Source organism: Pipistrellus hanaki, assembly GCF_964339955.1.
Source record: "Pipistrellus hanaki genome assembly, chromosome: 12".
Lineage (NCBI taxonomy): Eukaryota > Metazoa > Chordata > Mammalia > Chiroptera > Vespertilionidae > Pipistrellus > Pipistrellus hanaki.
This window is the reverse complement of record NC_140514.1, coordinates 40,480,023-40,507,393: the sequence shown is the minus strand read 5'-3', so window position 1 is coordinate 40,507,393 and position 27,371 is coordinate 40,480,023. Positions and strand designations below refer to the sequence as shown.

Genomic DNA, 27,371 nt, shown 5'->3' with positions numbered 1-27,371 from the left:
CACGGGAGTGGGTGTTACCACTTACAGAAATAGCTGGATCGATTATAGCCACTGAGGACACTGTGGTTAGGTCACAACTAAGACAATACAGTAGCAGTTACAGTATTTCAGAAACTCATTTTGTACTAGTCAGTGTTTTATTTAAAAAAAAAATAATAATAAAACAAAAAACTTAATCAGAAAGTCTGATTAAATTCAATATTAACTCAAGCTCTCAAAAACCTATCGGGGAAAGCCAATAGGTACATCAGAGAAAGCAGGCAGCAGGCTGGCAATTCTTTGGTGGAAAAGGCAATTGCATACTAACACAACCGCCCTCATGATGATCAAGCCAAGTTTTGTTATTCAAAAATAGGTTTCAAGATCTACTAAAGAAACCATACAGACCTCCCAAACAGTACAAAAAAATTAACAATTAAGGAAATAGGAAAAACCAAATATGACAATACACGTGAATTACTTATAAAATAAGCTTTTGACCCCAGAAAATCAAAAGGGGACCTCATCAATGGGAACATGCATAAAATAAAGGCTAATAGCACACAGACATTTTCCCAATGACTAATGTAGCTTTAAAGCGACAGGACACTATTAACAGATGGCTTTTCTTCTGGTTATCAGTCAGTATAAAATTAGGGTACATTTTTTCTCCTCAAATTACTATCATTTCTTCTTTTGTACTGTTTCCCTAATTTTCTCTAGCAACATTTTTCCTTTGGTTTGACCAGTTGAGCTCAAAAGGTTTGGAACCTAAAGTGAGCATCAACTCTTATTGGAATAGCACTTGGGAAATGCAATCCTGGAGAAGGCAATTTGTAACTGAAGGTCTGACAAAGCAGAGCAGCCCTTCTCTATTGAGTGTCCACCACCATGCCACCACCAGGCTAATGGCTCCTCTCCTGGCCAGATCACATGACCCAGCATGATAATGGCACGGTCCCTGGTGAGGTGCTGGGGAGAGCTACGTGCACAAGCACCCATACATGTGAGCTTTCAATAAATACAAAGCATTGTTTAAAACCCTGTCAGCAGAATAAATAAGAGATGCCGCATTCCTATTGGCCTGTTTTGCCTCTTGAGCTGGCGTGGAGCACTGTTCATGACCCGGAAGACATAAGAGTTAATTAGTTGCCACTCCAAGCTCTTTAGACCTCAGTACCACCTGCTCTTCCAGCCTCAGCACCTTTTTGGCAGCGATAATGGTATTCTTCATTAGCATCGCCACTGTCATGGGACCAACGCCCCCAGGGACCGGAGTGATGTAACCGGCTTTTTTCCGGACTTCTGTGTAGAAGAAACAAGACAGCAGACTGCTTTAGTTATGACAAAGCACATGTGTGTATTTTAACATATCATGGGAAGCACTGGGGGGGGGGGGGTAAAAAAAGCAATAATATACATAAGCACCTTCATAAACCTCAAACTCGTATTAATCACATCTAATTACTCAAGAGTAAAGGCTTTTGAACATACTAACAAAATAACATGTACATGCTAAGCAAAGTTGTTCAAGGAATATTTATAAATCTAAATCACCTATAATCTACCAGCCACACTTTCCTCCATAGCAAGTCTACTTAAAAAGAAACATCTCGCCGAAACCGTTTTTGGCTCAATGGATAGAGCGTCGACCTGCGGACTGGAAGGTCCTGGGTTCAATTCCGGTCAAGGGCATGTACCTTGGTTGCGGGCACTTCCCCAGTGGGAGGTGTGCAGGAGGCAGCTAGTCAATGTTTCTCTACCATTAATGTTTCTAACTATCCCTCTCTCTTCCTCTCTGTAAAAAATCAATAAAATATATTAAAACAAAACAAAACAAAAAAACAAAACATCTCAGTAGACTGACTGTATGGGTGGTCTACTATAAGCATTACCTTAATTAATACCTGACTACAACATTTTCTTTTTTTTTTTTTTTAATAGATTTTTATTAATTTCAGAGAGGAAAGAGAAACATCTTTTTTTTTTTTTTAAATATATATATTTATTGATTTACAGAGAGGAAGGAAGAGGGATAGAGAGCTAGAAACGTCAATGAGAGAGAAACATCGACCAACTGCCTCCTGCACACCCCCTGCCGGGGATGTGCCCACAACCAATGTACATGCCCTTGACCAGAATCGAACCAGGGACCTTTCAGTCCACAGACCGATGCTCTATCTCTGAGCCAAACCGGTTTCAGCAACATTTTCTTAATTTTATATGCTATATTTATTCATACTGCTTGCCCAAAATACCAAGCAGAGCAATTTTCTGGAAAGAAACAACATTTTTTAATCCAAACTTTTAAAATTGATTTTAGAGAGAGGAAGGGGGAGAAACAGAGAAACATTTATTTGTTGTTCCACTTATTTATGCATTCACTGGTTGCTTCTTGTATGTGCCCTGAGCAGAGACTGAACCTGCAACTTCGGTGAATCGGGACTATGCTCTAACCCAGCGGTCGCTAACCGGTGGTCCGTGGACCATTGCTGGGTCCGTGAGGTCCGAAAGGTGGGTGACCAGTGCTCTAACCAACTGGTGAGCACCTGGCCAGGTCTTTAACTCAATCTTAAAGAAAAAAACAGTTGGTTACCTAGGCTTGGGTCTGACTGCTTTAATAGAAAGGGAAAGCTAAAAATAGCGTAAAATTCAGATAAACATAATGCCTTATGAACTGAAAGGAAACACCTACAGTACTAGGAAGTGCCAAATTTTCAAGAACATGGCTTTTTCCTGGACTGTTTTAATATTCCAGGTCTGGGATCTCCTCTTAAAATGAGACATCTGTAACACTTTTTAGGAGACTCAATGGTTTAGGGCAGTGGTCGGCAAACTCATTAGTAAACGGAGCCAAATATCAACAATACAATGACTGAAATTTCTTGAGAGCCAAATTTTTTAAACTTAAACTTCCTCTAACGCCAATTCTTCAAAATAGACTCGCTCAGGCCGTGGTATTTTTGTGGAAGAGCCTACTTTAATTAGGGGCCAGAGAGCCAAAGTTTGCTGACCACGGGTTTAGGGAAATCACTTCATTAAATTTTCAGACTTGTTAAAAGTCTTAAAGATGGCCGAGATCGGTTTGGCTCAATGGATAGAGCGTCGGCTTGGGGACTGAAGGGTCCCGGGTTCAATTCCAGTCAAGGGCATGTACCTTGGTTGCGGGCATATCCCCAGTAGGGGGTGTGCAAGAGGCAGCTGATCGATGACTCTCTCTCATCGATTTTTCTAACTCTATCTCTCTCCCTTCCTCTCTGTACAAAATCAATAAAAATAAAAATAATTTTAAAAAAAGTCTTAAAGATGTTTTAATTATGAAATAACACTATGGAAAAACAATTTCCTGAAAAGTTTATACCTGCTGTCCATAATGTTATGATATAAACAACTAAAATAATTCTAGAATGTCTATAACTTTTTTTTTTTTTAATATATATTTTATTGATTTTTCTTACAGAGAGGAAGGGAGAGATAGAGAGCTATCAATAGAAACGTCAATGAGAGAGAAACATCGACCAGCTGCCTCTTGCACACCCCCTACCCAGGATGTGCCCACAACCGGAATCGAACCCGGGACCTTTCAGTCCGCAGACAGACGCTCTACCGCTGAGCCAAACCGGTTTCGGCTAGAATGTCTGTAACTTTAAAAAACATTTCTTAATTCCTGTTGAAAGCCTTTTAAATGGTATTACCAGAGTAACATGAGCTTAAAACTTATATGAAAATGATTAGTCCTAAAGGACCACTAATGGTGGTAGTTATTGATTTTACATATTTTTTTAAATTATACTATTTACCTTCAAAATCCACATCTCCAACCAACTTGGGTTTAGCAGTAACGGGATCCTGAATTCTATTTATTCCCACGTCAATGATGGCTGCTCCTTCCTTGATCATATCTGCTGTGATCAAATTTGGAATGCCTGGGGAAATGGAAACAGGAATGATCGATCACCTTACTGAAACATCAGAAATCGCCTGTCAGATTTACTATCTGAAAAGGGATTTACTATCGGGGAAAGGGAGGGAGGAAGAGACTGAACATAAACTGTGCACCTATGGATGAGGACAATGGGGGATGGGGAGGGGGCGGAGGGTGGGGTGGGAACCTGGTGGAGGGGGGAAGAAATGAGGAACCTTTGTAATAATATGAACAATAAAGATTGATTTGAAAAAAAAAAAAAAAAAAAAAAAAAAGAAATCGCCTGTCAGATTCTTATCTAATTTCAATTTCAAGAGACCTGGAAGAACTAGTTAGCTTGTTTTATAAATACCTACAAGAACCATTCACCAAGGAAACGTTTAAACTTCATAGAGTAAATAGAAATCCTCTGAGACTATAGAAATAACTTTCATCCCATCAAGTCCATGATGAAATGACAGAAACCACTATACCAAGCACAACTCTTTCCTCATCTTTGCAGGCGGCTTGGTGTCATCCTGGGGCACTAATGAAAGGAATGGCAGTGGAGCAGGCAAGTTCTAAGACAAGAGGTCCATCTGCGGATGTCCTTCCGTCCCCTTCCCTGGTGCTCTTACCTGCAGCAGAGATCACAATATCTGCAAGAATGGTATGTTTCTTCAGCTGCTCTTTGGGGGTGTATCGGTGAGATATTGTAACAGTGGCATCACCTATGAATTAAAAAGTAAATGTCTTGATTTCTGAATCAAAGCTGGGATTTGGAGGAGGTGTCAACTAGGCAAACCATTGCAGATACTCAATGTCTGAGAAAATAATTGGCTTAATTCATGAGCCATATTTTCTAGAGAGCCAATTGTCTTTTTTTTTTTAATTAATACTCAATTTCTTGTAACTTTTACCGAACTGCCTCTTAATTCCAACTATCAAAGCCATAACTGAAAACTTTTAATGCCTACAACCATGCTTATACTTATAATTTTTTAGGCTTATCCATTTCTGAACTAGTTCCATAATAAATGAATATAAATAAACTTTCAGGTGACACTAAGTACAGCTTCTCCTACAAAGATTATACCCCAAACTAGAGGCCCGGTGCACGAAATTTGTGCACTGGTGGGGGGAGGGGAGATCAGTCTGGGACCACTTGAGGGATGTCCACCTGCCGGCTTAGGCCCGATCTCCAGGGGAAGTCAGGCATCCCTCTCACAGTCCGGGGCTCATGCAGTCCAGGACCCTTGGCTCCTTACCACCCGCCTGCAGTGGAGGCAAGAGAGGCTCCTGCCACAGCTGCTGTGCTCACCAGCCATAAGCCTGGCTTCTAGCTGAGCGGCCACCCCCCCTGTAGGAGCACACTTACCACCAGGGGGCAGCTCTTACGTGGAGCTCTGTCCCCTGGTGGGTCAGTGTGCATCATAGCGACCGGTCGTTCCGCCAGTTGTTCCACCGTTCGGTCGATTTGCATATTAGGGTTTTATTATATAGGACATCTTTTAACAAAATTACAACAAATGCAAACAAATACAATGTTCCTTGGATGTCTAACGAAGCGAACACTTGGTCCCCAGGACTGCCTCTGAAGGTCTCCCAAAAGGGAGAAGACACCCTTCTGAAAGCGATTCGCTTACCTCCAGGACGTTCGTGCGCCCCATCTGTGTGTAGCAACATTGCAATGGGCATCCCAACATTTTTGGACCTTCCAGCTACAACCACATTCTTCCCTCGGGTGGGAATGCCTATTTAAAAACAAATAGGGGATCAATGAGGGGAAAAGTGGGACGTACGTAGTACTCTCAACAATAAAGAATTATTTTTAAAAATAATATATATTGAAAAGTAAGGCCAGACTGTCTTAGGGCACCAAAGGAAAAGGCAGACGGCCTAGGATGTGACTTTAATTATAATAATGAATGAAGTCGCCAGGCTGATTGCCTCAGTCAACTGGCCCTATCACTTCAAGACTTAAAGACAACATCTTGTAAACTACACAATGTTACATAAATGTGCACTATCACCACTACCAAAGCTTCCTTCTCTGAGGCTTCTGTCCGCAGAGAACAGAACAGACGTAGGCACAGAGAATAGCATGGGGAAGGCCTGGGTGGGGTGAGGGTTGGGTGGAAGGGGTCAATAAGGGAAAAAATGGGAGACATCTCTTAATATTATTGTATCAACAATAACATTAAATTTAAAAAAATAAAACAGTCATAGGCAACTGCTAGAAAGGCTCTGGGGAGTAAGACTAGAGGTCACGGGTAGGAGTTTTCACTCTTTTACAATACTATTTGCAAGTACTACTTTCATAATACTAACAGATACAATTGTGGGATGGACCTACCAGTTCGCTTAATTATTTCCCACACGCCCCACGGGGTAGCCGGTAACATGGAATACTGGTCCAAACACAGCCGCCCCACATTAATCACATGGAAGCCATCGACATCCTTGTCTGGAGAAACAGCGTTGCAGATCTTCCTCTCGTCGATGTGCTCTGAAAGAGAGACCAGACCAGTGGCCTGTCACTGCTGCATAGTTACTCCTGCTTGACCCCAGCCTATCTGGTTTGTTGTGCAAACCGGTTCTCTTTCTACAACTTGCCTCTACGTGCCTCGATGATTTACTTCTTCCATCAAGCAAGGCCAAATGCCAGTATTAAAGCCAATGTCCTCTTGTATGACTGCTTCCCTGCACTGTTCCTGGTATAAAGATCTCAATGTCAAATCAGGGAGTAATTGGTATTCTGATGTGGGAAAGGAAAATGTATCTTTCTAAATTCTTCTGGCTGGACTAATAACCAAATTAACATAATATTGATTAACAGGAGGAAAATGTCCAAACTTATTATGTATGTGTATTCCAGGATTCCATAAGAGCAAGACACTGGCCCTGGCTGGGAGCTCAGCTGGTTAGTGTCCTCCCAACCCACCAAGATTGCAAGTTCAATCCCTGGTCAGGGCACACACTGGAGTCAACCAATGAATGCATAACCAAGTGGAACAATGGATCAATGTTTCCTCTCTCTACCTATCTCTCTGATCAAAGAAAAATAATGAGACCCAGAACAGATTAGGGAGTTGAGGCTTATTTGCTATTGTGAGCTAAGGAGAAAGGAGGTTGTGGTTGGGAAAGGGAAGGTAACTCACGTGGAGATGGAAAAACAAACGTTTGGTGAATAAATGTTTGTTGGACCATCTTTAGCAATGGGACTGAGAGAAGACTTTGATTAAAGGGGCTTGCTAACCTTCTCTCTGCTTATCACACCAGGTTCATATCTCTGATGCTATCTCCCTGCCTGGAGCAGGACCGCTATCTAAATGCCCTTAGGCAGTCAGAGGGAAGGGTTTCTTGCCGTATAAGTCCACCCCCTAATTTTACAGTTAAAGCATAGGTTTAGGCCTATATTCGCTGTATAAGACTACCCCCCACTTGAAAGAAAAGACTTACTTTGCCGTCAAGATCTGCAGGTAATTTTTGTGCAATTTTGGTCTTTTGCCCCCGATTTTCGGTTGACTTTTTTTCCATTTCAAAAGTCATCTTATACGCCGGAAAATACGGGTAAAATAATCAATATCCCCAAAGCTGTATTTTAGGGTGGCAAACTCTGTTTCCCCTCATTGAGTAAGTCTGCCCCATACATAATAAAAAATGCACTTTCTGGACTTTACCTCTCCTTTGAGTCAGATTCACACTAGGGGCCAGCAGTATAAAGTAACCAGGCCCCTCCACTCCTCAGAAACCGTTTTAGATAGTGGAGCCCAAAACTCACCAGGGAGTGGCAGCTGAACCAGGAGGCCATCGACGTTATCATCATTATTTAGTTTATTGATTAAGTTCAACAGTTCTTCCTCTGAAATTGAAGCGGGCTTCAAAATTGTCTCACTGGTGATTCCTATAAGAAAATTTCAAAGTTAAAAAATATTGAGGCATGCCCTAGCCAGTTTGGCTCAGTGGATAGAGCACCAGCCTGTGGACTGAAGTGTCCTGGGTTTGATTCTTGGTCAGGGCACACGCCTGGGTTGCAGGCTTGGTCTCCAGTAGGGGGGCATGCAGGAGGCAGCTGATCAATGATTCTCTCTCATTATTGATGTTTCTATTTCTCTCCCTCTCCCTTCCTCTCTTAAGTCAATAAAAATATATTAGAATATATATGTATTGAGGCATTTAATGAGCAATGCAATGTTGCCTGCCAGTCTTCTGCATTGAGGTTATTATCATATCCACCTGTAGCCGAAAAGCATGAATCAGCTCAAAATGAACCTGAAACAGTCATGTCACAAATTTATACACTAGAGAATGCTAGCTTGATGTTTCTGTCTATTATTTATGTAATCCTCATTAACCTCATTTTGTGGACAGGAGACAGGCACAGAGAAACTGAAACAAGCCAGCTAGTAGTGAAACCAATCTTCCAGTTTCAAAGTCCCCGTCCCCCCTGCAGCATGGTGCCTCCCAATGTCTTAGGAAAGCACGGCTTGCTATTTTCTAGAGGATCTAAGGGTTTTCTATCCCTCTCTTCCTTTCTGTAAAAAAAAATCAATAAAATATTTTTTAAAAAAGAAAATAATAGAGTTTACCAATTGAAAAAAATAGTTTACCAATTGAAAAAAAAGTATATACCAAGTAGAGTCCAGTAACACTGCCCAGTCACGCCAATCCTTTCACAGCCCTTCAGAAGGACAGACAGGGCACCTGCTCAGATTACCGACCCACAGACAGCCCACCCACCTCTGGTCTACCCCACAGAGCCTGTGCTACAGCGAGACCTAGACCACAAATCTCCCACCGCCCACCCAGACCCATGCCTTCAGCATTCAAAACTTCAACCACTTCTAAACTGCAAGGTTCAACTGGCTTTGAAACCAACCGGTGAAAAAATCAAAAGCTATTTCCCAGAAGTCAGTTATTCATTTCCTTCAACTCTATGCTGTGGCCTAGGCTGCATCCCTGAGGTCTCCTCAATCTGCCCCACCCCCACTCTACTGCCTTAAAAGGCAAGTGCTCAAACACCTCAGGCAGATACTCTTATTGCTCAAGAAAAGAAGTGTTCAAGGACACCCGGTCCAATGTTAAAACCAGAGGCAAAGATAAGATAAACCAAATCATATTTTTTTTGTCATAGTCTATAAGCTTCCCTAATAAATACACCCTGTTTCTGACAAAGATTTGTCAGTTATTCAATCATATTAATTTCTTCTGCTTGGGTCTCTAGTCAGAAAAAAAAAAGGGTAATAAATGACATGGGGTTTGCCCCGGAGAAGCCTCACTCTAAAAGCAGATGCCTCGCCAAAACCGGTTTGACTCAGTGGATGGACTAAAAGGTCCTGAGGACTAAAAGGTCCTGGGTTGGACTCCGGTCAAGGGCATGTACCTTGGCTGCAGGCACATCCCCAGTAGGAGGTGTGCAAGAGGCAGCTGATTGGATGTTTCTCTCTTATCAATGTTTCTAACTCTCTATCCCCCCTCCCTTCCTCTCTGTAAAAAAAAAAATCAGCCGGGACCGGTTTGGCTCATTGGATAGAGCATCGGCTTGGGGACTGAAAGGTCCCGGGTTCGATTCCGGTCGAGGGCATGTACCTTGGTTGCGGGCATATCCCCAGTAGGGGGTGTGCAAGAGGCAGCTGATCGATGACTCTCTCTCATCGATGTTTCTGACTCTCTATCTCCCTTCCTCTCTGTACAAAATCAAAAAAAAAAATATATATATATATATATATATATATATATATAAAAATCAATAAAATATATATTTTTTTACTAATATATATATATTTATTTATATGTATTTTAAAAAAGAAAATAAAAGCAGAAGCCTCACATAAAGTGATCGGGATCCGAGAGGGACACCTACCCACGTCGGCAGCAGCCTTGGCTTTGTTGAGGACGTAGGAGTGACTTGCAGGATTCTCGCCGACCAGAACCACGCTCAGGTATGGCCGCCTGTTGCCTGCTGCCACCCACTCCTCCACCTCCTGCCGCACTTCCTGCTTGATCTGCTGGGCGAGCTTCTTTCCAGAAATGACAACAGCTTCATTTCTGCAGGATGCAACAGTCACAAAACCAAATACTAGCTTGAGTTTTTATAAAAAGTGAAGATCAGACTACAAAAAAAGCGTATGAAATACCCCCATTTTGAGGGAGAGGAGGGGGAATTGGAGGAAAGTAGTCAAAAGGCACAAATTTCCAGTTAAAGATAATTAAGTACAAGGAATGAGATTCACAACGTGATGCCTATAGTTAACACTGCAGCATGATACAGAGGAAAGCTAGCTGTTAAGAGAGTAGACTCTAAGAGTTCTCAGCACAAGGAGAAAAAATGTTTTTCTTTTTGTTGTGTCTGCATGACGTGATTTGAATGTTAACTAAACCTATTTGGTAATCATTTCATAATATAGACAAAGCAAACCATCATATTGTATACCTTAAACTTATACAGTGGTGTATGTCGATTTCTCAATAATCATAGGGGGAAAATACCCAAACCTAAAGTTTAAATTAAAATACATGGTGCCTAACCTGAGGACCACGTGCAATCTGAAGAGCAAGTTCCAAGTGGGAAATCTGTATTCAGCTACATATAAAATTGACTGATAGTTAGTCAGAGGGTTTAAGTGACTGACAGCTGGTACCTGGCGAAGGGGGTCTGTCTCAGTACTGAGTGTGGGCTTTCATTTTATTTATTTGTTTGTTTTATTTATTAAATTATTATTTTCATACATATACCCTTCCCCCCCACCCCCCGTACATACCCTCCCTCCCCAGAGTTTTGTGTCCATTGGTTGTACTTATATGCATGTATACAAGTCCTTTGGTTGATCTCTTATCTCCCCCAGATCCCCCCAACCTCCCCGCTGTAATTTGACAGTCTGATTGTTGCTTTACTGTCTCTATATCTATCTTTTGGTTCTTCAGTTTATAATGTTCTTTATCATCCATAAATAAGTGAGGTCATGTGGTGTCTCTCTTTCATTGAGGGGCTTGTTGCCTGAGTGTGGGCTTTTAATGCCACGGCCTCTCCTGCACATTCACAAATTGATAGGCTAAATAAACAGATAAATAAAATCATTGTTTTATTTTTCCCCCTCCCCACTGTGAGGTTAAACAGTTCTTCCTATGTGCTGATTTATCATTTGTAGTTTGTGCTTCGCCCGTTTTGTTAGCATCCAGTCACAGGACAGAGGGAGGAGCAGTCGTGTTGGAGGGAAAACTGCTGGTTGGGGTGGGGCAGTGAGGAAACTCAGGACCGGGAGGAACCTCCAGTCAGCAAAACCGTGTCCAGATCTTGGAAAGGCTGTCTCTTCCCAACAAGAACTGGGAGCTGGTCAGACAGCTCTTCCTGCGTTCCAATGTGAAGGCTCCTGGTTTCCTTATTTCCACACAAATCCTTACAGCAAAGTTCCCGTTACGTAAAGTGGGATAAGCATCTGCTCCTTAAGCACAAAGTTGTCACTGAAAACAAGTCTTTCCCTTTAGATTTGTGTCCTCCGGGTCATGAGGAAGGCTCTAATCTCAAGACCAATGAAACACAACTGTTTGAAACATTAAAACAATCTTATTTCCCCTCGTGGCACTTTAAAAAAAAAATTTTTTTTTCTTTATTTCAGGAAGGAAGGGAGAGGGAGAGAGAGAGATAGAAACATCAATGATGAGAGAGAATCATCGATCAGCTGCTCCCTGCATGCCCCACACTGAAGGCTGAGCACACAACCTAGGCCTGTGCCTCACTGGGAATCGAACCATGACCTCCTGGTTCACAGGTTGACACTCAACCACTGAGCCATGCCAGCTGGGCTCATCACACATATTTAATTCTCAAGGACAACATCAAGGTACTGGATGGTTTGTATGGTCAGATATGATTAATTCTCAAGGCCTACTAATTAAAATAGAATTTTTAAAATAGTTTTTTTTAAACATTTTTATTGATTTCAGAGAGGGAGAGAGAACGATAGAAACATCAAAGATGAGAGAAAATCATTGACCATCTACCTCCTGCAAACACTCTATTGGGGATGGAGCCGGCAACCCGGACATGTGCCCTTGACCGGAAATGAACCTGGGACCCTTCAGTTGGTAAGCAAAACCCTCTATCCATTGAGCAAAACCAGCTAGGGCAAATTTTAAAGTTTTAACAGTCTTTAAGCCTTTATTGTCTTTTTATTTGCATTATGATTAAGTACTTTACATCTCAATGTCTTAGATACAAAACAGTAATTTTATTATTTTTTTAAAATAAATTTTATTGATTTTTTACAGAGAGGAAGAGAGAGGAATAGAGTTAGAAACATCGATGAGAGAGAATCATCAACCAGCTGCCGCTTGGACATCCCCTATTGGGGATGTGCCCGCAACCAAGGTACATGCCCTTGACCGGAATCGAACCCGGGACCTTTCAGTCCCCAAGCTGACGCTCTACCACTGAGCCAAACCGGTTTCGGCCAAAACAGTAATTTTATATCTAAACCTTATGTTAGTCTGTATTTGCATCTTGTGAGGTTTTAAGAAGATATCAAAATATAGCACATCAAATACTTTTTTTATAACCAAATACTTTTACCCAGATTATATCTAATAGTACTAGCACAGCACAAATTAATATCATTTCATATAGATCCACGGTACATTAAGGAATTGAAAACATGTTAATGTTTACAAATCCAGTTCAGAATTAGCTGAAGTTGAAGGGGACTTCATTAAAAGGGCTTTGCTACCCTAGCTGGTGTGGCCCAGTGGATAGAGCGTCAGCCTGAGGACTGAATCCACAGCTGGGGCTGTGCAGGAGGCAGCTGATCAATGATTCTTCCTCATCACTGGTGTTTCTATCTCTCTCTTTCTCTCGGAAGTCAATAAAAATATATGAAGAAGAAATAAAGGACTTGGATGATACAAGTACCCCTGGCAACATGCCTGATCTGTATTAGTACCAGGAATACCCCACCTCCACCAGGTCAGAAAAGCATTTTGCAATCTTAGGACACTATAGAGTGAAAAACTACGGAGGGCTTAGGACACTCATTTATATTGAATGAAATAACATATAAACTTCCAGGCATATATATTCAATAAAAATTAATTTCTTACTCTCTTCTATTGGTTAGATTTATATTCACACATACATACATACATATGTAACCTTAATATGCAATAGATATATTTATCTACTTATATACTCATAAGGATATATCTATACTAATAGAGGAATATGCAAATTGTCCAGGATGCCATCACAGTAATGACCGAACAGCAGCATGGGGGGACAAGGCTGGCAGGGGGTTCTTGAGGGACGACCAAACGAATGAACAGCAGGCTGCATGGGGTGACAAGGCTGGCAGGTAGGTGAGCAGTTAGGAGCCTGCGGTCTCAGATTGTGAGAGGGATGTCTGACTGTCCCCAAGGGGTCCCAGATTGGAGAGGATGCAGGCTGGGCTGATGGGACACCCCCCCCTCTGCGCGCCCCCCCCCCCCCCCCCCCCGCCTGCCCGCCCCAGTGCACAAATTTCATGCACCAGGCCTCTAAAAAATACACACACACACACACACACACACACACACACACATCTCCATCCACATATAAGTATTCCGTGAGAAGGACTTAGCTTGCAATTCATTAAAAAATTCCTTTGAGCCAAGACCGGTTTGGCTCAATGGATAGAGCGTCGGCCTGGGGACTGAAGGGACCCGGGTTCAATTCCGGTCAAGGGCATGTACCTTGGTTGCAGGCATATCCCCAGTAGGGGGTTGCAAGAGGCAGCTGATTAATGACTCTCTCTCATTGATGTTTCTAGCTCTCTATCTCTATCCCTTCTTCTCTGTACAAAATCAATAAAAAAAAATATATTTAAAATAAAAATAAAAATAAAAAATTCCTTTGAAAGCAATAAACTTAGACTGTAACAGCACATCTGGGCTAAGAATGATACACTGAATTCAAGGACACAAAACTGCCGAGACCAGTTTGGATCAGTGGATAGAACGTTGGCCTGCGGACTGAAAGGTTCCGGATAAGATTCCGGTCAGGGGCATGTACCTTGGTTGCGAGCACATCCCTGGTGGGGGTAGTGCAGGAGGCAGCTGATTAATGATTCTTTCTTGTGGATGTTTCTAACTTTCTGTCCCTCTCTCTTTCTCTCTGTAAAAAATCAATAAAATATACTTTTAAAAAAAGACAAAACTATCAAAGAATAACAAGAATCAAAACAGAAAAGCCACACTGCTTTTCCTCATACTGTAACCGTTCAGCCCTCCTCTGCACGCCACAGCTCAGCAACGTGCGGAACAGCCCGCACAAGTGAGTCATTACTTCCCATCATCTTTTTTGCCAAAGGGCAGATACCTCAAAATAAACAAATACAGACTCAGTGCCATGGGAAACCAAAAATGCATTAACTATAGTAGCTAATACCTATTTCGCAATTTAGTGCTTTCAGGATGTGTTTAGGAAACTTTCCGTTAAAATTAAGAATTAGAAAGAAGTCACGAGGATTATTCAAAATCAAAACTAAAATTCTAGTCAGTAGTACCTCCACTCTCCTCCTAATCCAGTTAACACCAGGTGCATTTTTTCAATTCACGATCAGATTATTTTAGAAAGAATTCTTTTATCCACTAATGGGACCAGAAATGAATGAAGACAGACACAAAGTGGGATGGAACTAATCTCTATTAGACACTAGGTATTTTGCTAAGACTTTTGCATTCATTACTCTGTTACCTTGGAGCTGTTATAATAACCTTGTTATGCAGAAGGGGAAACTGCAGACAGTAGATACAAGATACAAATGCAAACCTCTGCCTCCAAAAGTACAGTTCTCTCCCTCTCTCACCGAGTTTATGTTCGTGAAACTCTCAGACCAAACCCCTAAAAAAAGAAATAAAGGTAGCCTCTTTAGAAATAATAATAATAATAATAATAATAAAGTTTTTGAAAGTTCTACATGCCAGCAGTAAAGCAATACAATGGGACCATGAATACCAAACTGAGCATTGCCCTCAGAGATGTGGAAGTTTACTTGTTCATTCAAAAAGTAAGTAAAAGGAGGGTATTTGTTGCTGAAGCAAGCAAACTGGTCCAGTTCTGTAGGCAAAGGACAGTTATAAATCTCTACTTAGTCATAAAAGCCACGGCCCAAGTGACCGGAACTCAGGAAGGGAGGAAGGAGGAGAACGGACTGTAACAGAGATACTGGAGAGGCAGGTCAGGGTCAGACCAAAAAAAGCCTTAAAAAAAAGGAAGAAAAGCCTTGAGTGTCCCCGCCCAAGCCCATGTCTTCTTTCAGGAGCGCATGAATCCGCATTCTGTGCTTCTACAGCTCCCTGGTGATGTCTCTAATAACATTTTTACACCGAGAGGAGACGACACGCGTGTGTCCTGCCCCTGGACAGGGAGTTGCACTAAGGAGCAGTGTTCATCACCTCTGAATTCGCACAGGGGCACAGCACCGCGCCTGCAGGAGAAAGGGCTGCTCTTACAAGGCTTAGGTCGCTGGCAAGGCTAAGGCTCCAAAGATGGAAAAGCGCACAGATTTTTAGGGAAAGAAATCAGCTACTCTAAAGGCTCTGCAATCTAGGTTTAAGATGGAGAGTGTGAGGTCCAGGAAAAACAAACAAACCCCCCGGGGGGGTTGGGGGGGACACAAACTATTACCTCCCAATGGAAACGCACAGAGCTCCCCTCCTCCTTCCTGGCATTTATCCGCTCAAATGACACTGCCTGGCATTGACCAGCTCTTGGGCCGGCTGCAGCCAAAGACCAGGTGATCACAGCGTGTAATCCCCCGGGAGGGACAGGGCCGGGTGGAGAGCCACCCCACCCCCAGGAGCCGTGGGAAGTGGGGTACCCCGGAGCGGGGCGGGTACCCCGGAGCGGGGCGGGTACCCCGGAGCGGGGCGGGTACCCCGGAGCGGGGCGGGTACCCCGGAGCGGGGCGGGTACCCCGGAGCGGGGCGGGTACCCCGGAGCCGGGCGGCTCGGGGATTTCATCAGACTGCACCGCCCGCCGCCGCCGCTAGGGCCCCGGGGAAGGACTGCCGCCGAAGCTGCTCACCCTGAACCCTTCCCAGCGCGCCAAAGCGAGTCTCCTCTGCTTCCCCCAAGACCAAGACGGATCTTGGCATCACCAGGGCAGCCCAGAGGTCCCGCCCGGTCACCCCGGCATGTTCCTGTCCATCGGGGCGCCCCAGAACGCGCCGGCGCCTCTGCTCCGCCCCGGGGACCCCGTCCCGCCAGCGGACTGGCCCCGGGAAAGATCGACGCCCCGAGCCTGCAGGGAGACAGGCTCCCTCCGAAAGGCTGGCATGGCCACACTGGCCACAGCCCTCCGCGCCGGGCGGGCACCCCGGTCTCAGGCTGCAGCCGCGCTCGGCTGCCACGTCGCCCCGCCGGTGCGCTCGGCGGACAAGCCGCCCCGGACGCAGATGCTCAGGAAGTCAGTCCCTCGGAGCCCGGGCGGGACCCGCTCCCTGCTCTCTTACCGAACAGCCGAGAGATGGAGCGGACGGTGGCGGAAGCAGCAGTTCCGTGCGGGCCGGAGCAGCCGGGTGGCCAAGGCGCACACGAGGGATGAGGCGGCCATGCCCCCGCGCCGGCGTCGGAGCCCGAAGGGAAGCGCGCGCTCAGGCAGCGCGGTTATACCGCGGGCGCGTGCCGGGCCCCGCCCCCCGCCGGCGCCCATTGGCCCCTGTCTGGGAAAGCCTTGCTTGTGATTGGAGCAAGGAGAGCACGGAGCGAGGCCCTAGAAGGCTCGGGAGCCTCGGGACCACGCGGTGATTGGCTGAGGAAGGCAAGCCCCTGCCAGGCGCGGCTAGCTGGTCGCCCAACACAACCAACCTGAGCATTTATTGGTTCATTCGTTGCTGGGACTAATAAGTACCTGAGCGCCTACTGTCCGCCTGTTACCTTAGAGTGGCTAAAAAGGTGGGCAGGTAAAGTGCCAACTAATAAATAAGCGTAAAAGAGTGATGGAGTCAGAAAACAACGATTTTGGTGAACCATTGATTCAGAATCGTCAATGGATGTCAAAACAGTTGGGTTGAAGTTGGATCTGGAACAAGATAGTCACATGTAGGGTTCCCAGGTCCTGCAAATAAAAATACAAGATGCACCGGAAACTAATACAAAATAATATTGAATGTATACTGTCATTGAAAAATTAAAATTAAGTATCTCTTATTTGCTTGAAAAAAAAAAAAAAAGAGAAAGAGAAAGAAAGAAAGAAAGAAAGAGAAAGAAAGAAAAAAAGTACAAGCCAAAACTGGTTTGGCTCAATGGATAGAGCGTCGGCCTGCGGACTCAAGGGTCCCGGGTTTGATTCCAGTCAAGGGCATGTACCTTGGTTGCGGGCACATCCCCCATAGGGGATGTGCAAGAGACGGCTGATCAATGTTTCTCTCTCATCGATGTTTCTGACTTTCTATTCCTCTCTCTTCCTCTCTGTAAAAAATCAATAAAATATATATTTAAAAAAAAATACAAGACACAATGAAATTTGAATTTTAGGTAAATAATTTGGGAAGATGGTCATACACTTTTTGAAAAATACTTGTTGGTTATCTAAAATTCAAATAAATGTGGGCTTCCTGTATTTCATCTGGTTGCCCATTGCGTATTCTCAGAGTATTGCTTCTACGAAATACTCTTCCATAGCAAGAATAAATTTACAGTCCAGAACCCTACAATCATCACTTTAACCAAGTGATCAAAGTAACACCACCAGTAATGGGATAAACATATATTGTATGCCCCCAGGGATGGTGCAGTGAAGAGGACACATCATTTCATAACGCTTAACAAGTCTGAAAGGGCCTCAGTTTGAGGGGAGAATGAAAATAGAAATAGTCAAAACCTGCCTGAAAAGTCTCCAGTTCGATTTTCAAGGTACAAAGGGCATGTACCTTGGTTGCAGGCACATCCCCAGTAGGGGGTGTGCAGGAGACAACTGATCAATGTTTCTCTCTCATCGATGCTTCTAACTCTCTATCCCTCTCCCTTCCTCTTTGTAAAAAAATCAATAAAAATATTTTTTATTAAAAAAAAGAAAAGAAAATAGAAATAACAAGCATTGCAGCCGAAACCAATTTGGCTCAATGGATAGAGCATTGGCCTGCGGACTCAAGGGTCCCAGGCTCGATTCTGGTCAGGGTCACGTACCTTGGTTACAGCTGATTGATGTTTCTAACTCTATCCCTCTCCCTTCTTCTCTGTAAAAAATCAATAAAATATATTTTTAAATAGAAAAGAAAAAACAAGCATTGCAGGCATTTCCAGCCAGGATCCCAGCCTGCCTGCTCCTCTCCCAAGCACCCCTGTGCCCTGCCACCCCTGAAGGCTGAGAGCAGGCAGCATCTGTAGCGCTGAGGCAGGATTTCAGCCGGGTCTTGGGGCTGCTGGGCCGCCTGCTTGCTCCACTGTCCGTGTGGTCTCTAGGAGAGAGGTGGGGCTGGTGACACCTCCTCAGGTCTCCTTTAAGGACAGAGAACCCCTCTCACACCCTTGGCAAGCCTGAGGCCTTGTTCCCTCCCTGGAGTGGGGAGTCCAAGTGGAAATGTATCTGTGTGGGGCCCCCTATCTCCAGGAGCCAACAGCTTCAAACAGTCTCCGTTTTTCTGTGGCAGGACTGCAGCTGAGGGAGGGGCGGGAAGCCCAGGGTGCAGGCTGCCCACGGGGGGAGGTAACTGCAGGTGCTTGGGCCCAGCCTTGCCGGCCTCCAGGACTAGCTTTCCCACGGGGCCACCTGCTGTTCCTTACTGTGCTGGGGGCCTCCCACCTCCAGGCCCCTGCCCATGCCTGTCCCTCTGCCTGGAGTGCCCTCACCCTGCCTCTACCGGATGGAAAACTCCCTCCTCAAAGCCCAACTCAAGAACCAGCCATAGCCGAAACCGGTTTGGCTCAGTGAGTAGAGCGTCAGCCTGTGGACTGAAAGGTCCCGGGTTCGATTCCGGTCAAGGGCATGTACCTTGGTTGCAGGCACATCCACAGTAGGGGTTGTGCAAGAGGCAGCTGGTCGATGATTCTCTCTCATCGATGTTTCTGACTTTCTTTCTCTCTGTAAAAAATCAATAATATATATATATATATATATATATATATATATATATATATATATATATATATATATATATATTTAATAGGGAGTTTCCTTTTAAAAAAAAGAACCAGCCATGTCCAGAAGCTGCCCAGGCAACCTGGCTGGGCATGGCCTTGCCCTCCTCTCACCATCCATAAGTTTTTGTCTTCAACCACGTTCTACCTCAATGATAGTTCCTGGTACTGATATCTCAGCTCCCCGCCAGGTGGGGCCTCTCAGAGGGCCTAAAGCACCATCTCATAACAGTAAAAACAGTCCAAGCAACTAACACTCACCGACCCCCTCCTACTCGGTGCCAGACTCTCCCTGTTATCTCTGCTAGTCATCCCAGGGACTCCGTGAGGAAGGTGTGGCTCTCCCCACTTTACAGATGAGGAAAACGAGGCACAGGGAGCAAAGTGACCTGGCCACGCCACAGGCTGGTGGTGAGTGGCAGAGCTGGGGTCTGACCCATGCCTACCCATGTGGCACCACACCTGCACCTGTGTTCCCAGCCTGAGCACAGGCAGGTCTGGCCCCGGTAAGGGCTCAGCAGAGGTTTGTTGAATGAATCAGTGATCCACGGCACGGGGAAATAGGGCTCAATCATTCATGCTTCCCTGTCCCCTCACCCATCTGAGACTCAGTGCCACGGAGTGAATGAATGGGCTGCCCACCTCCTGGGGGTCCCAGAGGTTCCAAGGCTGGGCCTGGTGTAGAATGCTGTTTCATTCTCACTGCTGTGTGACATGCCATCGAGTCTCCTCTCCCAGCCTCACTGTCCTTACCAGGCAGGTGGGTTAGCAGTGTCCAACAATTGTTGCGGTGACAAGCAAAGGACTGAGCACCATGGCCCTGGGGGGTGGGGGGAGCCGCCTCCTCCTTGTCACTTGTATCCAAAGGAGCCGCCACATGGAGAGGGCACGTGGCCTTTTCTTCTCTGCCCTGAGCAGAGCGGTCTGATGCAGGCCCGGAGGATGGGCTGGGAGGATGGGGCCCAAACGGGTAGGTTACTTCTTGTGTGCCAGTCAAAGGCATGCCCTGGGTGATGGAGACAGGCTGCAAACTGGGCTGGCACAGGGCATGTGTGCCTAGGCTTGCTCCTGGTCAGACCTTTCAGGGTGTGACTGCCTGCCACCAGCCTTGGCAGGAGGAAATCAGATTTAGAAGCCAGTGGGTGCAGTTAAAAGAGGCTGGGGCTAGCCGAAACCAGTTTGGCTCAGTGGGTAGAGCGTCGGCCTGCAGACTGAAAGGTCCCGGGTTCGATTCCGGTCAAGGGCATGTACCTTGGTTGAGGGCACAATCCCCAGTGGGGAGTGTGCAGAGGGCAGCTGATCGATGATTCTCTCTCATCGATGTTTCTAACTCTCTATTCCTCTCTGTAAAAAATCAATAAAATATATTAAAAAAAAAAAAAACCAAAAGAGGCTGGGGCTAGAGGGAGGCATGGGACAAGGACATGGGTTGGAGAGGAGGGAGTGAGTGTGCAGAGGGCCCAGAAGCCAGCAAGGAGGAGGCTTTCTAGAGTCGGGGAGGGGAGCAAGCAGAAACCAGGAGAACAGGACAAGCCCAGGCCATGGTCTATGGGGAACTGGGGGAGGGCTTTTCAGCCAGTGCTGGCTTCTGGGCTTTCCAGCCAATGCTAGCTCCTACCCCAAGGGAATGAGTGCTCCCCTCCTGGACAGGTCCCAGTGGTCCTTGTGGTGCCCAGCTCCTGGTTGTCCCCGGAAGATGGGTCCTGTTTCTATCCCACTCTACAGAGTGTTGAGAGCTTAATCATGGTCACACTGAGGGCGGTGTGCACCAGACGCTGGCTCGCTCAAAACTACACCTCAGGGCACATTTATGTCACCATTTCTCACTCAAGAATAGTACACTTTCAGAAAAAGCCTCCAATGAGTATCGCAGGACGTGTCCTGTGACAAAGGTTTTCTTCAGTATGTCTGGCTCCTGTCTGAATCACTTATAGCTTCTCTCTCTGACCCAGGGCAGTGGAGCGTGAGGATGAGAACTGCTGTGAGAAGAGTTCCCCACAGCTATTATTATTATTTTTTTTTTTAAATCCTCACCCGAGGGTATTTTTTTCCCATTGATTTTTAGGGAAGTGGAAGAGAAAGAGAAAGACTGAGAGAAACATTGATGTGAGAGAAAGAGGTCAATTAGTTGCCTCCTATACAAGCCCTAATCAGGGCCCCAGATCGGGGAGGATCCTGCAACCAAGGTACCTGCCTTTGGCTGGAACTGAACCCAGGACCCTTTGGTCCACAGGCTGACACTCTGTCCACTGGGCCAAACTGGGTAGGGCCCCATGGTCATTACTGTTATAACCTTTCCCTTCAGTCCTCATCTAACTGGAACTTTGAAGATCACGTCATAGAGTTGACCCCTCTTTTATTCTTCAACACTCTGCTCTTGCTTTATCACATCCCTTCCTATTTCTCTGACTGTTCCTTCTCAACCTCCTTTGCCACAGCCTTCTCCTCTATGTGGCCTTTAAATATCAGAGTTCATCAAGGTTCTCTCCTGGCACCTCTTAATCTTTACCTTCATTGTTGGCTGTGAGAATGGCACCGGGTGTTAGATCAGACCAGACCTGGGTTCAGCAATCTCAGCACTTGAGTTCTGACTAGGAAAGAATTCAGAGCCAAGACTCAAACTAAAAGACAAAGATTATTTAGAGCCGAAACCAGTTTGGCTCAGTGGATAGAGGGTCGATCTGCAGACTGAAGGGTCCCAGGTTCAATTCTGGTCAAGGGCATGTACATTGGTTGCGGGCCCATCCCCGTTGGGGGTGTGCAGGAAACAGCTGGTCGATGTTTCTAGCTCTCTGTCCCTCTACCTTCCTCTTTGTAAAAAAAATCAATAAAATATATATTTTTAAAAAGATTATTTACAAAGTCACAGAGGTAGAAGAAATGAATGGTAGAAGACATGGGCTCAGGAAACACATTACAGAAGCAAAAGAAAAGGGCCCTTGCAACTTGGGAGAAAAAGAGGCAAGGAAAATACTCTGGGTGGAGATATGGGGGAGGGAGAGAAGAGGGAAGGGGATAGCTGTTCCTGCCTGAGAATGAGCACTGGGTCTTCATCCTAAGGGCCTTATATATATATATATATATATATATATATATATATATATATATATATATATATAATATATTTCATTGATTTTTTTACAGAGAGGAAGGGAGAGGGACAGAGAGTTAGAAACATCAATGAGAGAGAAACATCGATCAGCTGTCTCTTGCACACCCCCCACTGGGGATGTGCCTGCAACCAAGATACATGCCCTTGATCGGAATCGAACCTGGGATCTTTCAATCCACAGACCGACGCTCTATCCAATGAGCCAAACCGGTTTCAGCAGGGCTTTTTTTTTTTTTTTTTTATTGATTTTTTACAGAGAGGAAGGGATAGGGATAGAGAGCTAGAAACATCGATGAGAGAGAAACATCGACCAGCTGCCTCCTGCACCCCCCCACTGGGGATGTGCCCACAACCAAGACACTTGCCCCCAACCGAACCGAACCCGGGACCCTTCAGTCCATGTTGGAAACTGATCAGTGTCTCACTAATAGAAAGATGTAAAAGGCTGGTCAACCTTAAAGCTCTGAAAGGTCAGAGCTAACCATTCCCTATCTAATTGAGACAATGGTAACTGAGGCAACTTCCCCATCCTGTAATCATGTAAATCCTTACTGATATGATAATCCACTTATTACCTGCTTAAGGGTAAGGGGTGTATCCTATAGTCTCAATAAAAGGGATAGCGACCCAAAACTGGTTTGGCTCAGTGGTAGGGCATCGGTCTGCAGACTGAAAGGTCCCAGGTTCGATTCCGGTCAAGGGCACGTACATTGGTTGCAGGCACATCCCCGGTGGGGGGTGTGGTCGATGTTTCTCTCATTGACGTTTCTAGCTCTCTATCCCTCTCTCCTCCTCTCTGTAAAAAATCAATAAAATATATTTTTAAAAAATAATAATAAAAGGGATAGCAAGGTCAGAGCCCAGAAGCAGTCCTCCCACTAGACCACCTGGCCCCCAATATCGTCAAGTTAAATTTCTTCTAGTCTCTCTTGTTTTTGTTTTTTTTTTAATATATATTTTATTGATATGTTACAGAGAGGAAGGGAGAGATATAGAGAGCTAGAAACGTTGATGAGAGAGAAACATCGACCAGCTGCCTCCTGCACACCCCCGACGGGGGATGCACCCGCAACCAAGGTACATGCCCTTGACCGGAATCGAACCCAGGACCCTTCAGTCCGCAGACCGACGCTCTACCACTGAGCTAGTCTCTCTTTAATTTGCATGCGGCCCTTCTCCAGAACCCGAACCCTGAGCTGGAAACCTGAACCACATGGGACGTGAAAGGGGTTCCCATAAGTTCAGAGGCTAACGCTCTATCCACTGAGCCAAACCGGTTTCGGCCATTCTAAGGGCTTTTAATGGCTGGACATTAGCGGCAGTCCCTGGGAAAGATCTCAATAGAATATTCATCAGCTTTCCAGCAGTGTCCTTTCAGGGCATGGTTACCACTGATTGGTCAGTGCCAGGCAGGACCCGCTGATTGGTCAGGACCCCCTGCATGGTCATGAGTCCCTGCAGCGGGTCCTGAGGTCAGCAATGGCCTATCTTGTCTGGTTTTGCTGCTTTTCTGGGCCTGGAGCTGAAACTCATCTGAGGCCTAGATGTGTTTGATTTGGGTCAAGATCTCACTGTCCTGGGGGCTTAATGCTTAAATGGCTATTCTCCACTCCTCCCAACTCATTTCCTCTCCTAAGGGGTCTAACCTGCAGGACTAGCAACATGCCAGGGGAGGAAAGGTCAAGGGAGGGTCTGAATCACGTGATGAGCACCAAAAGGTCAGGTGGCCTAAACTGCATGACCAGTGATATAGAGGAGGAAAGATTACAGAGATGGGGGGGGGGGGGGGGGGGGGGGAGGGGAAAGAAGCGGTGCGGAGGGTTTTCTACCCTGGTGGCCTTCTATACCTGCTCCATCATCCTTGCTCTGCTCCCATCCGTCTAACTGCCTATCACACTCACCTCAGCTATTTGAAAAATATATATGTATTTTTATTGATTTCAGGGATGAAGAGAGATAGAAACATCAATTGACTAGAGAGAATCATTGATTGGCTGCCTCCTGCATGCCCCATTGGAGATCAAGCTCGAAATCCAAGCATGTGCCCTAACCGGGAATCGAACTGTTTTCATAGGTCGCCGCTCAGCCACTGAATCACACCAGCCAGGCTTACCTCAGCTGTTTTGTCCACTGCCATGCCTGTAACTGTCTATATGCTGACAATTCCCAAATTTATCTCCATCCTGGACTCTTTTCTGAATTCCAAATCTGTATATACCTGTACTATTGACACTTCAGAGTTAATACATTTACAACAGAACTGAGCTAACCCCAAAGCTGCTTTTCCTCCCAGTCTTTTCCATCTCAGTCATTGGTAACAACCGATTCCCAGTTAACTGGTTGTGCCAGAGGCACAGAAGAGTCAGCCTTGACTCACATCCACTGAGACCTGTGTATGCTTTTCCCAGAACAGATGTCAGTTCCATCTACTTCTCTTTATTGATCTGGTCAAGGTCAACTCCATCTGCTGCCCAGACAGCTACAACAGACATAGTTGAATCTTAACTGATTTAGCATTTAATTTTTTAATTTTTATTTTTTTAAATATATTTTTATTGATTTTTTACAGAGAGGAAGAGAGAGGGACAGAGAGTCAGACACATCAGTGAGAGAAAAACATTGATCAGCTGCCTCCTGCACACCCCCTACTGGGGATGTGCCTGCAACCAAGGCACATGCCCTTGACTGGAATTGAACCTGGGACCCTTGAGTCCACAGGCCAATGCTCTATCCACTGAGCCAAACCGGTTAGGGCAGCATTTAATTTTTAAAAAATGTATCTTTATTGTTGAAAGAACTACATATGCTCCTTCCTCCACCCCTTGCCTCCCTTTGACCCCCTGATTCTAGGTTTTAGACTGCAGATGGCGTCATCCTTCCCTTGGAAACCTTCCAGTGGCTGGCCACCTTGCTTCAAATAAGAGCCAAGATTCTCGGTGGCTGGTTTCAGTCCCTTTCACTGTCCCCTCACCTGCCACATTCTCATCACTCTGACTTTTTTCAGTTCCTGGATCGTTGTAAACTCTCACTTTAACACCTTTGCACATTGTGCTGACTCTGAGCAGAGCATCTTCCTCTTCTTCATTCAGTTAGCTCACCTTCTGGGGTCTTGGCTTGAATACCATCTCCCAAGATTCCCCAGTCTCTTGGATCTCTCCTGCCTGTTCTACCCTCTTAATGTTCCTTTAAAAAAATATTTTTAAACTGATTTTTTTCAGAGAGAGAGGAAGGGAGAGGGAGAGAGAGAGAGAGAAAGAGAGAGAGAGAGAAAGAGAGAGAGAGAGAGAGAGAGAGAGAGAGAGAGAGAGAGAGAGAGAGAGAGAAACATCCATCAAGAATGGAGCCCCCCTGGGTACAGGCCCTGTCCTGAACCAAACTGGTGAAGTAGTGCAGTGATCTGCAAACTCGTTAGTCAACAGAGCCAAATATCAACAGTACAACAATTGAAATTTCTTTTGAGAGCCAAAAACCGACTTCTGTGCATGGTCCACGAAGTTTCAATCGCACTGTATGTGTGTGCCTGCACGTGGTATTGTGTGGAAGAGCCACACTCAAGGGGCCAAAGAGCCGTATGTGGCTCGAGAGCCGCAGTTTGCTGACCATGGAACTAGTGTATGGGACAATGCTCAACCAACTGAGCCACACCTGCCAAGACTCTTTTAAGATTCTTTTTTTTTTTTTTTTAATATATTTTATTGATTTTGTACAGAGAGGAAGGGAGAGAGATAGAGAGTTAGAAACATCGATGAGAGAGAGTCATCGATCAGCTGCCTCTTGCACACCCCCCACTGGGGATATGCCCGAAACCAAGGTACATGCCCTTGACCAGAATCGAACCCGGGACCCTTCAGTCCCCAAGCCAACGCTCTATCCATTGAGCCAAACCGGTCTCGGCTCTTTTAAGATTCTTAATGCATTCTGTGATTTTCCTCTTAGTCCTTATGGTGTAAAAATTTGATTAATATCTCTCTTCTCCAGTTGAACATAAGCTCAAAGGGGCTGTGTATTTTATTCACCAATGTGTATGTGTATATAATTGACAGAGGTCTGACTTAGACTTAAGACTGAAGTGGAGCCAAAACCGGTTTGGCTCAGTGGATAGAGTGTTGGCCTGTGGACTGAAGGGTCCTGGGTTCGATTCCAGTTGGGGGCATGTACCTTGGTTGCAGGCACATCCCCAGTGGGGTTGTGCAGGGGGCAGCTGGTCGATGTTTCTCTCTCATCGATGTTTCTAGCTCTTTATCCCTCTCCCTTCCTCTCTGTAAAAAATCAATAAAATATATTTTAAAAAAAAGAAAAAACTGAAGTGGAAACTTTCATCTGGCTTCTTTGCTGAGTGAGTCTTAGTTGTCTGATAAATTGGGACTTTTCTTTTACAATCTTCTTCCTGAGTCCTGAGATGACAGACAGGGACAACTGAGCCACTTGTCCCAAGTAACATTTCTATAAAATTTACCACAACACAACTTTATTATGTGTCTGTCTTTTTTTTACCCACTTTTGATAGGGTCTAAAACACAAACTGCTACCCTAGCTGGGTTTTTTTTTTTTTTAATTATGTATTTATTTTAGAGACAGAAAAACATTGATTTGTTATTTCACTTATTTATGCATTCATTAATTGATTTTTGTATGTACCCTGACTAGGAATCTAACCTTGGTGTATTTGGATGACACTCTAACCAAATGATCTACCTGGATAGGACTCAAAAGTTTTCTCATCAAATATCCATGACAACCCTTTTAAGTTTTTCTAATTTTATAGGCAAGGGAGACACAAAAATACTAATTATTTTTCTCATAATACAACTAAATAAAGACCATATTATACAAATAGAATCTATGCTTATATCACACTTCACAAGGGTTATTAATTTACTTTTTCAGGCTCATTGACACTGGGAAGGGAACCACACAAAGCAGACCTCCAGTAATCACCACCACCATCATCTTACCATCATCTTTAATGTCTATTCCATGTTCCCTGTGTGCTATCTGCTGTGCCAAAAACTTCAGAGTTTTGTTCCTATTTATTCACAAGGACAAAAGTAGTGATTCAGAAATATTAAGTAACACAGAGACAGAGAGTGAATAAATAGTGGAGCCAGGATTCCAACTCAAGTCTAACTCCAAAATTATGTTATTTATCGGAAGTAGCCCCTACAAAATTATAATATATCCTGTACTCTTAAAACAAGAAAAGCATTCTGTGTTATAAAGTGAATCTCTGTGAATGTGGTTAGTGTTAGTTCCCCAGAGCCTTA

The 27,371-nt window shown here is 44.9% G+C and overlaps 1 protein-coding gene across 1 annotated transcript; it reads right to left on the bottom strand.

The window, feature by feature from the left end:
- Positions 1 to 146: 146 nt before the first annotated feature.
- Positions 147 to 16,550, bottom strand: MTHFD2 (methylenetetrahydrofolate dehydrogenase (NADP+ dependent) 2, methenyltetrahydrofolate cyclohydrolase). Its single transcript, XM_084901305.1, has 8 exons — positions 16,370 to 16,550; positions 9,750 to 9,934; positions 7,668 to 7,790; positions 6,240 to 6,392; positions 5,530 to 5,637; positions 4,522 to 4,614; positions 3,780 to 3,905; positions 147 to 1,284 (listed from the first exon to the last, which is right to left on the bottom strand). The coding sequence occupies exons 1-8, from the start codon at positions 16,468 to 16,470 to the stop codon at positions 1,121 to 1,123; spliced, it is 1,053 nt and encodes a 350-aa protein (XP_084757431.1). The 5' UTR covers positions 16,471 to 16,550; the 3' UTR covers positions 147 to 1,120.
- Between the last annotated feature and the right edge of the window lie 10,821 nt (positions 16,551 to 27,371).